The following is a 15,948-nucleotide window of genomic DNA, read 5'->3' on the forward strand; positions in this document are numbered from 1 at the left end:
GGGGGACAAAAATAACCCATAACCCACACCACAGCAGAGTTTAGGAAAGCTGCTACTGATATATTCTCTGAGCTCTCAGCAGCCTGTAATTATGAATTGGCTTCCAGCTAAGATATTGATGGATATCACTCAAGAAGGAAAATGAGAATGTCTAGATTTTTTTACAGTGAACCTGTACTGAACTCTGTGTGACTCTCCTCCTATTTATAACCCTGTGTGAAGTTCAAGGAAACTTGTCCTGGAGGTTTCCCATGAGAGGGAACTGTGTTTTTACCTGACTCAAGCTCTCTGGATATTTTCCCATTTTTTATTTGATCTAAGTGTGAACTTTCTCCACCCTCTGCCCCTCCTTCCCTTCTGGAGTGGTTAGAGAGGTTGATTGCAGCCAGGATTACACAAGAGATGCCAGTTGCACACATGTTTTGCATAACTGTGCTGTGTTGATTTCAGACAGGGTGCCCCAAGTTCCCTCCCTGCCTTGCAACAGCCAGTCGAGATCTCTATCTTCATTCCTGAGCTGGAGAAATGCTGGTGAGGCCCTGACTATTGAACCTTTGACAAAGAGCACCTGGATGGGACAGAGCCATCCCTGTGGAAGAGCCTCTACCTAGAATTTGTTTGGGCTCTTTGTTTCAAAGGTGCAAGAGTTGTTCTGCCCCTGGGAAGGGCTGCAAGTGATCTGTGCCAGCTGCTCTGTGTTTAGGGAATGTGCTCCCCAAGCAAATGTCCTTTCCTTCTGTTCCAGCAAGAGGCATAAATGTTCTCATGTGCTCTGAGACAGCCAAGGACCTCTCTTGGGGAGAATCCTGACTGGAAAATTAAGACAGGCTCATCCCAGTGCTCATTTTGGGACTAGTTCCATGTGGCTTTTATCTTTAGAGGCAGTGAGGTCTGCTTGATTTCAATGAGAATTAGGGGCTTTGACAGCCTAAGCCCTAGCCTGTGCTCCAGTTCCTTTTGCCAGGAAATAGGTGGATACTTTCTTCCTCCTGCCTCCTTTATTTGGAGTGCAAGTCAAGACCAAACTGGATGGGGGCTTTGAGCAGCCTGGTCTAGGGAAAGGTGTGGGAAAGGGATGATTTTCCATCCCCAGCCATTCTGTGATTCTGTGACAACAGCACAGGGTCCCCCCCAGCCAAACTGAGCTGGGGCTGCTCCTAACAGGTGTTGCCTCGTGGGGACAGAGCTGGCCTCACAGGTAGCCAGAGCCCAGATGATTTAAGGGCTTCAAGGGCTTTCTAAAAAATAAATCACATGCAAAAAAGACACTGCAGAGAATCTGATGTTGAGATTTTTATATAGAAAAGGGACATGGGCCATAGACTCTCTCTCACTTGGATACCCTTCATGTGCCTGCATTTTGCTCGTTTCCTTGGAGACAGTGTCTTGTCTGAGAGCAGTTAGCCTTGGCTAGGAAAGGCCTGACATTTCTGGTTTGTGGGATAAAGCTGTGCTGATGAATTTTCCAGCAACCACAGAGGCAGGATTTGGTACAGACATAAGCAGTTCTGAGCAGGGTTATCCTGTGGGCATCTCTGATACCTCTCTGGGGACACCCCTGAAGTCCCTGGTGTGAGACCAGGGTTCAAAGATCCTCTAGGAGAGCCCAGCAATCCCTGTCCCTCAGGTATCAGAAACGTTTGACAAATTTCTCCCTTCCCTTTCCTTCTTCCAAAGAGCTGAGTCAGCTGGACTGGCATGTCTGGAACTCTGTGGCACCAGAGCAGGCAGTCTGCCAGCAGCATTACACACTGCATCCAAGGGAACACGTCACTCCTCTCTCTCTCTCTCTTTTTTTTTTTTTCCCTTTGCAATCCCCACCCTCTCCCTTTTATTTTTCCTTGTTGATCCGTGTAGGTGAGTCAGAGAAACCTGCTCATCCACAGCCTGTTCCTTCTTGCCAAATCCTGGAGCAGCACTCCCAGTTCTTGTTGGGTGTCAGGAATAGGTTATGAAAACAAAAACTGCTGCAGTCAGTGTGCTGGGTATGGAGCCCATAGGGTAAATGCACACTGCATGTGCCACTTAGAATGGCTTCCTAACCTTTTATAGGAGACACCTTATTCTGTGATTCATAGATAATATTGGTTTTATTCCTATAAAACACCAGGGCAGAGCAGGGAGATTATTTAGGGCATAAATTGGAGAGCATTTGGGGAGAAAATCCATCTTAATTCTGAATTTTGAAGCAAGAAGAATGGAAAAATTCAAGTAGGAAAACAGGTAGTTCATGGAAGTGGTTTTGACTGATGTTTTGGTATCAATTGTAGTTTTATTAATCTGAATAAATTCCATGGATATTGCCACATTTCCTCAGAGTGTGCACTGTTGATGAGTTTCTGACCCCAGGAATTAAAACATCATGAATCTGGATTCCTATATCAGATACTTACAAATAAGAGTGCAAGGTGAAAAACTGGCCTTTTTATTTACCTTACAATATTGATTCCATGAGTGGGAAGGGAGTGAGTGAGCAAACATGCAAGGTAACTTTTCCTGTTTGGTCAGCTGACTCCAGGAGCTGGGTGTCTAACCTGGGGTGAAGCTGCAGGTGTTGCTAATGCTGTAGGGCCAGGTGTGTCTCCATAGCTGCATTTCCATCAGGCAGCATCAAACCTTGATTTTTGGCATCTTGTGTTGGCATGGAGCTGTTCAGCTGCAAAGGATAGATCATTCACCAGGAAAAGTGCTTTGCTGGACTTTTAGGTGCCATAGTAAAATGTCCATGTTAGCTATATTGTGAAAAATATATCCATTATGTTCATAAGGTCTTCTCCAAGCAGCGAGTTTGTTCCAAGAGCTAAAAATGAGCCAACTTTGAGAGGCTGCAAGTACAGCTCTGGCTGAGAAGCACGAGATTTCTGCCTTGATCAGCATGAGGTGCTGGGAGTGCAGGCCCTGGGAGAGGATCACACCATGGTGAGGAAAAGGGAAAGGCCATTTTGTGCCAGGTGATCAGAGGACTTTGTGTCAGGTCACCAAGGTGACTCTTGGTGAGATACTGTCATTTCTCTGAGTTCCAGCACAAGAGAAGAGGAGAGGAAGGTTTGCTGCCTCTCCTTGTGCAGGGGAGGAGCCCAGAGGGCCAACAAAAAGGGACTTGACAAAGGCAAGACATCAATGTCCCAGGTGGGAATGAACCCAGATGTTCTCAATTCCCATCTGCTGCCTCAGTTAAAAGACTTTGCACACAAATTAAAAGAATATAGATGTAAAAAAAGATAAAGTTTGTTTTTTTTTTTCTTCCAAGTATTGAGGAACAAGAAAATTTGCATCTTTTCACTCTTGATCCAGACTTTTGGGTGAAATCACCTATTTCAAAGAGCTTAGTGTAGCCTTCAGTGAGATTTTTTTTTTTTTTTCCATCAGGGAATGTAGTTAAGTATATTCAGAGTTTGCTAAATTCCCTGTTTTCACAGGAAACCTTTTAAAAGTATTTCTGGATGCTTAGAGAGCTATTTTCTGTTCTCCAGCTTTTCTGTCTTTACTTTCAGCCTAAGCAGTTGCTTTTTCTTCCCTTCTCTTCTTTTTCTTCCTTTTGGTTTAATTTCACACCCATGTTTAATTCCCTTACATTTTGTCAACCTCCCTTTCAGTCACAATTAGGTTCTGAATCTATCCAGGACTTGGAGTGCAAAGCTAATTGCACCAAAGAGGAAACATCCTAAACCCCCAAATCTTTCCTTCCTTCCTTTCTACTCATTCTCTCTACTGAACAAACCTAAAAAATCCTGGGGATTAAGAAATACTCTGATATTTTTGGCTTTTATTTTTTGTATTGAAACAAATAACAAACCCCTTCCCACCTCCCCCAAGAAAAAGCCCCAAACAAACAACAACAACAAACTAGGAAATATATTGAGACTAACAGGAATTGCAGAATTTTATTACCTAGAAAGATTAATCTAGCTTCAGTATCACACCTAGATACTTGATGTAGAGGTTTGTGCTAGAGCAGAAGCTGCCCAGTATCTCAGATTCCTCCCTTCAAGAACCCCATCATCCTTTAAAGCATACCTTTACTGGTAATTTTGCAGTGCTGAGATCTGTTTTTACAAAATGCTCATGACTTCCTCCTGCCCAGTACTGTGGTTAATTTTGACTGTGGAGCAGTAAAGACCACTGGTGTAGGTGAGAAAAGTCCCACCTTTATTTCGAGCTGCTCTGCATTGTTGGTGGTTGTGAGGCAGAGAGCAGGAGCAGGGGATGGGTGGGGAGGCTGCACAGGTGGAAGGAGACAGCTCTCCTGCTGTTTGACCTCATCTGACACTGGTGCAAGACATGGCAGAGCTGCATGCCTGAGCATGAGGGAGTGACACGAAGGCATGGCCACGCTGATTCCTGGGCAGTTAGAAAAGTGTGAATAACAATTTTCATGTCCCAGAGGAGCCCATTAGTTTCACAGCCTGACCTGCTTTTGGAAACAAGATTTCCTTCAATGTTGGCCTTGATCAAAATAAGTGAAAACTCCCAACATCAGTGGTTAGGAAAAGAAGAAGAGCTGTCAGTATTACTCTTCCCAAGTTGCTGTTATCTTCATGACAGCTTGGTCTTAATTGTCTGTTTCCAAAACTTTGTTTCTGACAGTGACAAGAAAAGGGAAAACTTACAGGAAGGGAGTGTGTTCTTCCTACCTGTTAATACAAGACATAAAACTGGAAGGTGCCAGGTGCTAAAAGATGCTTTTTCTCACACAGGAGCATGTAGGTGGAACAGGGGAAATCATTGCCTTGGGATGAGAAGAAAAGACTTAAAGGGCTTGCTCAGTGATTTTATGCAGGAGAAAACTTAACTATTGTTATAAGAAAGCTAAACGTGGTGTCTCTCTATCTCCTGTTGTTTATATAGTATAGGATAGCTGTTAGCACTCTGGCACTGCCTGCTCCAAATAATTCTTAGATTCTGTTGGCTTTGGAATGCTCAGGGGATTCTGCAGGATATGCAAAGGGGCTGCACTTGAAATAAATGCAAACTGCACGCAGCTGATGTGAATTGGCTTCCATAGAGAAATGTGGCCCAACATCTACATTTGTTTTACCCAAAGAGGAAACAAAAAGCCCCAAACAAAAGCTCTTGTGAAGGGAGTGTTTGTCCAGCAGCATTCCTGATCTGCACCGAGGTGCCCACACCCAGCACTGCCCCTGGGAGCTGCAATGGATGAGGTGTGGATCTCCAGGCACTCCTGACATTCCTGCTGAGCTGTGCCACTGACCTCCCTGGGTGCTCCCTCACCCAGGACAGAGCAGAGAGGAACAACAGGCCAACCTAGACTTGTTGTTATTTTACCTGCTCTCTCTCTGTTGCTGGGACAGGGTTAAAATGAAGAGAAGCCAACGAGTGCATTTTGCAAGGTTTGCTTCATGAACCAATTAACACTCCACTTATCAAGGCAACTTTATATAATGTTAAAGGTCTGGAGTGGAGTGGAAAGTCACAGAGTTAAGGTTTAACCTCTTTCTTCAGTCTCTTCCCACCTACATCCAGATAGCATGGAGACATTGCAGGTTGGACTTTCCAAAGTCACCTCTTGTATTCCTTGAGAGGCCTCTACCCCTTTTAAAAGTTAATGATGATAAACCTGGCTGCTTGTAAGTCACTTTGAAGCCAACCAGGTGATAAAACACCAGTTATTTTGTGGACTTCCTGGTTTGTGTTAGTTCATCTCAGCACCAGAGTGCAATCTAAACAGAGTCCTTTTCTAATCTTATTTCATCATGTCAGAATCCATGTTGAATTCCTAGCAACCCCATCAGTGCTGGGGGTCTGGACCTTCTGGGACATGTTGGTGTGGGACTTGGACAGTGCCTCCAGGTCAGTGGCCTCACAAAATTAAGTGCAGAACACTTGCAACTTTGAAATATAAATGGGGAGGGAAATCAGAATGCTTCACTTGTCAATAATGTAAACAAAAAATTGAGTGTCAGGTTCCTTTTGCCAGATGTGAATGAAGGAAACAGTTAAACCATGAGAAATACATGAGGAGAGCTTCTGTGTAGTGTAATGTGTGTTTCTTGAGACATGGAATTAGAGCACCCATGAATTTCATCTCTTCCAAAGCTGAATGCAGCATTACTGTCCCTCTCTGTGTTTTCCTTGATTTGATGCATAATTTATTTGCATGTTTTCACATAGACAGGTACATTTTCCTTTGTGTTTTGCACATACACAGATACAACATGCAAACATGCAAAGTGAACAGGTGTTGCAGGAAAAAAGTGCTGCATCTTCTGTGCTGCAAAGACAAAAAATGGTGTGTAAGATTCTTGCTTTTTCTTGGTTTTAATGGGTGCTGCAGGGAGCCATGTGAGTATTTGGACAGTTTGGAAGATTTCAGTAATTCTGTGACTGTGCCAATGAAACAGGAGTGAGTTTGTTTGTTTGTTTATTTGTTAAACTTCTGGCACAAAAAGGGCACCTATTTATTTATAACCCTGGTGGCAGATTGAAACATTGTTTTATCTGTAAAATTCTGCAGATTAGCTAATAAATAAATACAATCTAATGAATCATATAACACAGCCACAAATAGCTGCAAAATAAATTGAAACATCTATTAAAGTAATAACAGGCTGCAGGCAGAACCTCCTTAAGATACAGATAAGGACCCAACCCCTTAAATGCTGTAGCTGAGCACTGATATTTCCAGATTTCCTGTAGATTCTGGCTTTGTGGTTCCCAAAGACAAGGTATGGATAGGAAAAGTTTCTCTTGACTAGTGCATTTACTTCTTGGATGAAGTCCTCAGGGCTTGTGTATAATCTGGTGTTCAGCAGTGCTTGTTGTGGCATATTGAGGGAGAACTGAGCACTGGTACAGCACTCACTGCTTGCTGCTTATTTGACAGTGTTGTAAACAACTGGCAGGTGGATGCAGGTGTCAAGCTGCTGGTTTGTGCCCTGGAGGTGTTTTTAGGAGAGGCAGGTATGTCTAGAGAACCCCAGAGCTGGGGGTGTGATGTTTTGCTGTTGTTTCACTGGGTGCTGATGTCTCACGAGGATCCAGCTGGGTTTCTCTGCCAGCTGTAATAGGACATGGTGGCTGTCAACAAAAATCACTTGTCACTGACTGCCACTGTGCAAAAAGTGGGGACAAGCTGCTTTTCACTTGCTGGGAGCCTCACAAAATGTTGTGGCTGTTGAAAAGCCAAGTGTATATCAGTTACAAGTGATAATAATGCTGACTGAGAGGCATTGGGCCACGAGGTCATGAAGTCAGTCGAGGGCTCTGTTGCAAGCTCCCAGTCAAGACCTGTATGTAGGCTTCTGTTGTACTGCTACATTTTGAGTTTTGGACCTACTGAGGTGCCCAGAAACCTTATTAAGCACAAATCTACTTGTGTGACTTCTGTACTGCATGATCTGGTGACCCAGCCCTTTACCACACAGATCATAATTAGGGTTCATGGACCCCATTATTATTATTAGGGTTCATGGCCTCATGAACCCTAAAACTCAGCCCAAAATATGTTACTCTAAAAGGTCCTTGTGAAATGGAGACATCAGAATTCACTGAGGTCCAGAAATGTATCCACATCCCTTGAAACATACTCCAGGTATTGCTGCCTGTTCTTGGACTGGGGAGATTAAAAAATTAATGTGAAGTTTTCATAATTTGACTGGAGATTTTGTTCTTTCAGAAAATGAGATTGCTTTAAGATGTCACAGGTTGGGCCCTCAGGAGAGGATGCACTTGACACTGTGTGTCTCCAGTCTGTGTGTTTGTGTGCTCTAGCCTTTATTTCAGATGTTTACACCTTGTGACTTCAGCATGCAGGTTGTCCTGGACAATGTTGGGCTGGCTGTGGGACTTGACCTTATTTCTGAAGTCCAGCATATATGAGTATTGTGTGTTTAACCTCACAGGCAAAAAAAAAAAAGAAAAAGAAGAAAAGGCAACGCATCAAAGAGCCCCCATGAATTTCAATTAACACATTTACAGTCATTAAGCACAGCAGTGAGATACAGCTTCAGAGTGGGAGGCAGTTCCCTTTGCAAAGCTACGTGCTGCTCAGAGCCAGCATGGGCTTAGGTCTCACTCTCATTTCTTTTGTGATTAGTTCGTTCAGGGGTCTGTTATTCATGTAAATATTTTTGTGTGTGAGACTTTGAGGCAGGCAGCTCCAGACAAGCCGAGGTGCAGTGTTTAATTACAGTAGCAAGGCACAGCCACTGTGTTGCATCTCCAGAGCCTCAGCCCCCCTGCTGCAGCCTCAGCTCTGCCTCTCAGAGCTGCATCCTTGCCATGGGGAGCTGGAGGTGGCAAGGACACCTTCCTGCAACTATTGCACCCTCTCTTTTTTGTCCCATGTGGGGTAAATGTCATCAAGCTCGGGGCATTTGACATCCCCCTGGGCTCAGCTTCCCAGTCTGAAAGGACTCACATGGCCTCACAAGGCCACATGTTTTTGTATTTCTGGTTTGATTTTCTTATTGTTCCTCTGTTCTGTGCCATCCTAAGTATCTCCTCCTGCTCTTTAATGCTCACTCCCATATCTAATATAATCACAGTGTATTATTAATTCCTTAATTTCTCAGTAGAGGTACCAGTGCTGTTTTTTCTGTGTCTCCCTACTTGTGAGTGCTCCACAAAATTAGCCTCTGTGCATCTGGCAAAGTGCACGAGTTCATTTACATGCTGTGAAGAAGGGAATTATTACCTTAATCATACATATGAATAATTGAAGCCCAGGAAATCAGAATAACTTGCCTGCAGTCACAAATTTGTAGTGTAACCAAGAGTTGAACCGTACACTCCCTAGTCCCAGCCCCTTAAATCACATTTCCTACCTCTGAGTTGAAGCTGATTGTGCTCTGCTAAGTCCCATTCCAGGCAAAGGGCTGCTCTGTAGGCTCTGTGTGACTGCAGAACTGTTCCCTTCACTTAGGCACCTTCCAGTTTGAGGGAAGAAAACAATGAGTGAATGAATAAAGGTTCTGATTGTGATGGGGAACTCTCTGTTGAGATGCTCAAATGCATCCAGGAAAGGGCAATAAGGCTGCTGGAGGATCTGGAACACAAGACCTGTGAGAGCAGTGGGTGAAGAAGCTGGGGTTGTTCAGCCTGGAGAAAAGGAGGCTCAGGGGAGACCTAACTGCTCTCTAGAACTCCCTGAGAGGTGGTTGTGGTCAGGTGGGGGTCAGTCTCTTCTCTCAGGCAATAGGATAAGAGGATGCAGCCTTAATCTGTGCCAGGGGAAGTTCAGGCTGGACATGAGGGAAAAATTCTTCACAGAAAGAGTGATTAGGGATTGGAATGGTCTGCCCAGGGAGGTGGTGGGGTCACTGTCCCTGGAGGTGTTTAAAAAAAGACTGGATGTGGCACCCAGTACCATGGTTTAGTTGATAAGGTGGTGTTAGCTCATAGGTTAGACATGATGATCTCAAAGGTCTTTTCCAACCTAGCTCAGTCTGTGATTGTGTGAAGTATCAGCTCAAAAGAACATTTTAACACTGCTCCAGAAAGCTTCAGTTGGAGAATACTGATGTTTGCTCCAGCTCTGGGTAGCTAGGGGCTGAGCAGCAGTTCAGATTTTACAGAAGTCAGTCCCACTGAGTGCACTGCTGTCAGGGGTCTCTTGGTCTGAGCCAAAAGCAGCTGTTAGATGGCCATGGAGTGCAAACATCCTGGCTGGCTCCACTTCCATGGTCTGGCCAGGGCAACAGAGCAAAAGTAGTGGAAATCTGGGGCAAGCCTGTGCTCCTTGGGCTGGGCCAGCCCTCATCACATGGGCAGCCATGCCCAGCCCTGCCCGAGGAGAGAGTGCTTGGGCTGTGCCCATGGACAGGGAGGAATTCTGCTCTGCCTTGCTGCTCAGGACAGTGTGCTGCCCAGAACAGGGACTGTGTCAGTGCTCTTAGGGGAGGCAGGATTTTAGCTCACTGAAGTGCATGGCAGCTCTGAACCATCCCATAAGCCTTTCTTGCTTTGTGTGCTTATAGCAGGGTGGTACCTGGGATGCATTGTTGTTTCCCTTTGACTTACTTTATATTCTGCTATTCACTCCCATCTCTTTTGAGACCAAAATGCTCTGTGAATGCCTTGAGGGCTCTTTCTCTTTCACCGACCTTTTTTTATGACTCTAAAGAAGTTTCCTTAGGCCCAAGTCTGCTTTCTGTCTTGAATATTGACCTTAGAGTTACTCCATCTCGTTGTCACTGCATGCAGACTTCCCAGCTATCAGAGTTCACCCACAGGACTCAAAGTATTCCTAACTCAGAAACACCTTGCTTTTATGTCCTCCTCCTCTTTCCCCTCCTCCCTCCACATGAGCATTTTAATTTCACCAGCAAAATCCATTTGGCTGTGAATTTCGATGAGTGGTTCACCTGTTTCCAGGGTAAAAATTGTACTTCAAATTTAAATGTCTTTTTCACTGTGACTGTCATAATATTTTCCATTTGAGGCTGAGATTCCACCGTGGGTTTTCTGTGCCATGTTGTCATCTGTCCAAATCTAAGCTTAAACGTGTGGAAATTCTGACATTTCAGTCAGAAATATAAAGTGGTTTTTTTATGTTCTTCAAGTTGGCTGTTTCATAGGTGTGGCCACTGGGTTTTGCCCAGCACTCTGGTCTTTCCCAGTTCAACAACAGATCAAAGATTTCTCAAGTTTTTAGGGCTTGCTTGCATTGACTGTGCTGTGTCATTTTTGTGAGAGTAAGTGACGGTGATTTTTTTATCTGGTTGTTGATCCTGAAAAGCTGATAACAGAATAATTACCCCAAACCAAGCATTTCCAGCCTGACTTTGCTTGCCAAGAGATGGTTTGGGTGTGATGCTGAACGTGGTGTCCGTGTACCTGAGATCCTGGAGAAGGCAGCTTCAAATCAAGCCAACTTGGAGTGGTTTCACAGTGAAAATGGCTCTGAGGTAGAAAGAGCCACTCTTCTCTGTGGCAGAACCTCTGTGTTTAGTTTTGAGAGGGGTTTGGTAGATGTAGTGCTGTTGGACTCCTTCCCCTCAAGTCAATGCCCTTTAATCAGAGACTGCTTGAGCCCAGCAGTGTTCTGGGGGCAAATTTGGAATATTGCAGTTTACCTACTCTCAAGTACTTGACGAAGGCTGAAATATTTTTCGTCAGTCATGTGGTTTCATGTCAGGTTGTTATGTGGAACAAAGCATGCTGTTGAGATTATCACTGAAATTGAATTCTCTAAAAGGCTTTTGCAGCTTTCTATCAGGTAATATGAAATACACAGAAATGTACACCCACTGGCAACATTCACTTCCTTTTTTTTGGTCATTAACTTCTTTGAGAATACAGGGGGATATTTGCAGCTCTTTCAGTGGCTTGACATTTGTCACAATGATACAATTTCTAAAATGTTGACTGTAATTGCTGCCTCAGCTCACTGAACCTCTTAGCAAACGGGCTGTGAGGATTTCTGGTGACACAAACTCCTGCTATCAGAACTGATTCCATTGTGGTCTCACCTGATCAATTGCTCTTCAACACAAGTCCCAGTCACTCTGTGTGATTTTATAATGTAAATCTCTGTGTCATTTTATAGTGGAATATTTTACACCTCTGGGGCTATGATGTGATTGCATCTCTAGAGCCAGGGGGGACAGAGTTGGGAAATGAACCCAAGGGAGTTGTGCTTGATACTGCTCAACTGGTGCTCACAAACTTCATTCTTCACAGCTGTGTGTTAAGCAACATGACCAACATTTGCCACATGTTGTTTATTCTCTTCTCTCTCCCCCAGAGAAGAGAAAGTGTGTACAGGGCCTATTCCTTTCCTTGAGGAATTATGTTCCTCAAATCCCATATTGCCTGTAGAAATCATGTCTTTATCATTAACTTTTATCCTCTCTACTAACCTTCAAATTTGATGGAATTTGGGTAGCTGACCATCCTTGATCTCATTGGAAAAGCTCTGCCAGGTTGTATGTGAGTAGTTACTGAAATGACTGCAATGCAGGGAGCAACCATTTGAAGAGGTCTAATAAAACCTCTTTTTTGACTGTTAATTATTAATATTTTATAATATGAGCTTGTCGCAGAATATTTTTCTCTGTGTTAAATGATAAGAATGTAATTAATTGTAGCTGCCTAAAATAGCTGCAAGCAATCACCCTTTTCCTTGTGTCTTACAGTTTATCTAAGTTGCTTGATAGCTTAGTGCAGCCAGACTGGGTGGGCTAATTCAGCCCTGCTTCAGCTCAGTTCACCTAATTCCTTCCATTGCACTGGATTTTTTTTATTAGGCACCACATTAGCTTCTAATGAAGGTGTCAGACTGACAGACATTGATGCCATCTAGATGCACAATGAAGCATTGTAATGGTGATTATGGAAGCCCTTCCATCCTGGGGAACCTCTGGTGTGTTTTCCTAAAGGTGCCTCCAGAATGAACTGCCTGGTTTATGTTTAAGAGCTGGGGCTTGATCCAGATCGTTCACATCCAGGGCAATTATTCTGGGAATGATAATGAGTCTCCTGCTGGGCCTCCACTGAGAATTCCATTACCAGCATCAGTTATGGCAACAGTGTAAGCAAGTGAGCACACTAAAATGAGGACCACAGCACCTCTTTGCTCTAAGACACTCTTTCTTGATGATAAGCCTTGTGTCCAAACAAAGAAATCCACACTTTGGATACTCATTAAAAACAGGGGTTTTTTTCCCTTGCTGGAAAACTCGGTTGTGCCACTAAAATGTGCATACAAACTTTTTAGGAAAACCCAAAACTTTCTGTGAGCATGTTCTTTTCATCAAATTCCTTTTTTCATGTTTGAGCCCTCTGCCCAGTTCATTCCTGCTGTGCCTGACCCCACAGCTTCCCTGTGTTCCCCCATCCCAGTTTGGCTGCAATTAGTACAGCTCAGATTTTATTAACTAAAAGACTGTGAAAAGCTTTCAATATTGGGACAAACCCAATAGAAACATGTAGATTACCCAACAGAGGATGTTCTCAATTTCTTTGGCCAGAAACTAAAATTCTTACCTAAAATTTTCAAAAGTCTGGAAGAAGTTTGACCTTCCCCTTCCCTCAGCCAGCTCTGAAGTTTGCAGCCAGTGGTGTTTTACTAGACTTGCAGCACTGACTTAATAGCTCTTTAGTTATTAGAGGATAAATGTTCATGTTCTACAAGTTTAAATTATATTAAAAGCCTTTATTAGCACCACTTGGCAAAATACCTTCTGGCTAGCTTTCTGGCCTTGGGCTAGGCCATTCTTGTGGTTTCTTAATGACATGCTATGAAATGGATATAATTTATGAGAATTTGGTGCCAGGTTTTGCGTGTATTAAGAAGCATTTGCCGTTTGTGCTTAATGCTGCTGAGCAAAATGAAAAAGATGAAAAACTTGAGTTACGTCTTGCATTCATCTGGCTTGATTTTCATTGTACATGGCCTTCTGTATTTTTATGTAAATGTATTTATACTATATATTTTTTTATGTTATCTGGTCTCTGAATTACTGGTTGTTGGCATGTAGCAGTGCTGTTACCAAAGTTACTTTCAATTTATTTTCCAACCCTCCCTGAGTAATTTTGGCAAAGTGTTCTCAGTGAAAGAACTCTGAGCCACGTAATAGGTTTCCCCACAGTTGGGAGAAGAATTAGGCCACTGGGGCAGCTCATTTTAGTGACAGCAGCTGTGCCATGGGCCAAAGGCCTCAGAAGTTTCTTTCCCACGAGACTTGGTGCTGGGGTGTGATTCAGCTGGTTGGTATTTTCCCCCTCTCAGCATCTGTTTATTTGCTTTGCCACCGAGGCCGCCTCCTTTTCCTTCTGCCGCTCCAGCGTCAGTGTGAAACACGGATGGGGCAAAGCACCTGGCGGGTGGGAGGAGGCTCATGCAGTGGGAAAACAGGCCTGGGAGAAAGCCCTGGGGCTCCAGTAACCTTTCTTAGGTGTGTTTCCATCTCAAGAGTTGTTGGTGGCGGAGGTGTGAGCTTTGGTGATGGCTGCCGTGGATCTGACCGCGCGCTCTCATTCTTTCCGCAGTGGGGAAGCCTCACAAGTGCAACTACTGCGGCCGGAGCTACAAGCAGCGCAGTTCTCTGGAGGAGCACAAGGAACGCTGCCACAACTACCTGCAGAATGTCAGTCTGGAGGCTGCTGGGCAGGTCATGAGTCACCATGGTGGGTGCAAACCGCCTCCAGAGCTCCCCTGGGCTTGGAGCGGCTCGTGCGGGGTTCTTTCCATCTCTTCTTCTTCCTTCCTTTCCATCGCTTCTGTCTCAGAGAGTGCTCACGCTCAGAGAGGCAGGAGGAGAAAAAAAAGATGGGCTGGAAGCCTCACTCTGTCCAGTTTACCAGCCCTATTTGGGCTTATTTTGTGCAAGTCAGTATTTCACTTTTTAGTATGTGTACATACGCAGACATGAAAATAAAGCCAAGTCACCTGCTCAAAATTACCCCAAAAGCCACATCATAGAATCTTAGAATGGTTTGGGTTGGAAGAGTCCTTAAAGACCCTCCAGTTCCAACCCCCTGCCATGAGCAGGGACACCTTACAATACACCAGGTTGCTCCAAGCCTCATCCAATCTGGCCTTGGACACTCCCACGAATGGAGCAGCCACAGCTTCTCTGGGCAACCTGTGCCAGGGCCTCACCACCCTCACAGGGAGGAATTTGTGCACAATGTCCCATCTATCCCTGCCCTCTGGCAGTGGGAAGCCATTGTCCTTTGTCTTGTCCCTCCATCCCTTGTCCCAAGTCCTTCTCCAGCTCTCCTGGAGCCCCTTTAGGTGCTGGAAGGGCTCTAAGGTCTCCCTGGAGCCTTCTCTTCCCCAGCTCTCCCAGCCTGGCTCCACAGCAGAGGAGCTCCAGCCCTTGGAGCATTTCCAAGGTTCCCTCTGGACTCACTCCAACAGCTCCATGTCCTTCTTCTGCTGGGAGTCAAAGCCATGTATAAAGTGTATGATTCTCTTCTCCTTCCTTTCTGATAGGAGTGATAATTAGAAGAGATAAGGATGGCAGAGGTACTCAGAAGTCATTATTTTTACCCTCTGTAATACTATCTTCTGCCTCCAATAAAGGGAAGGATGGATGTAAAAATCTCTAGAGCAGAATGGAATTCAATAGTGTTGTAAAAAGTAATTGTAACCAAAAAAAAAATGTTTGTATGCATTTACATTTGCTGGTATTAATATGTTAACTAACACTGCATGTGTTAATATACATAAGGGCTGAAGATTGCCAAAAAGATTGTTGAAAGCAAGAAATGTCAAACTCTGTGAATTTGTTTTCAGAAATTTCTGGAGCTATTAGTATGGATAATGAGCATAATGTCCCAGACTGCAGGGTTGAAGGCTTATCTGTAGCACTAAATGCTAAATGGTAGCTGTCCAAAACCAGTTATAATTTTATTCAAAATTAGTGTCTCACAAACTCTTCTAAAACTGAACTCCTTTTAACTTTTCCAAGTTGCCTTTAGAGGTTTGATACTTGAAGACTTTAACATTTTTTACTATTCAGAAAATATAAAAATGGCACGTTTACCATTTTAATTTAAAATTACCACATACCTACAAATACTAAAAAAAGTTAGTTTGTGGGTTAATGAAAATGCAGAAGAACACTTCCATTTTTTTCCCCCATTTTGCTTATCATGACTGAGTGGAGACATAGGGCTTAATCTGGAAATACTTTCTGTAAAATCATTTTTAAAACCCTGAAAATGCAAGCTGAAATAAAATCTATTCAGCACTGCTACTATTGGCCATATTTTGGTGAGAAATCTCCAAAATTTTTTAAATAGAACTTTCCCATGACCAATTTAAGCCTGTAAAGGCACATTAGACAGTTTTAGTACATGTTGCCAAAATATTCATATAGCTCTATTAAGTACTTGCTCTCTTTTAGACACCCTGGAGACTAAAGTCAACATTTAAAATGTCACGGATGTTTTAAAGATATTGACACGAGTGATTATGTGCCTGAGGTGGCTTTTTTTGGTAAAAGTCAGTGAAAAGGCAGATTTCAGGGCTTTGCT

The 15,948-nt window shown here is 43.8% G+C and overlaps 1 protein-coding gene across 6 annotated transcripts in view; it reads left to right on the plus strand.

Annotated features, from left to right (window-relative positions):
* The window catches only part of IKZF2 (IKAROS family zinc finger 2), a 117,599-nt gene that overhangs the window by 80,283 nt on the left and 21,368 nt on the right, over positions 1-15,948 (plus strand). For all 6 annotated transcript variants that reach the window (XM_059868230.1, XM_059868233.1, XM_059868232.1 and 3 more), the window contains one exon: positions 13,954-14,091. In XM_059868230.1, coding sequence (XP_059724213.1) covers positions 13,954-14,091 — 138 coding nt within the window. The remainder of the gene's footprint in view (positions 1-13,953; positions 14,092-15,948) is intronic.

Source organism: Haemorhous mexicanus, chromosome 26 (assembly GCF_027477595.1).
Source record: "Haemorhous mexicanus isolate bHaeMex1 chromosome 26, bHaeMex1.pri, whole genome shotgun sequence".
NCBI classification, from domain to species: domain Eukaryota; kingdom Metazoa; phylum Chordata; class Aves; order Passeriformes; family Fringillidae; genus Haemorhous; species Haemorhous mexicanus.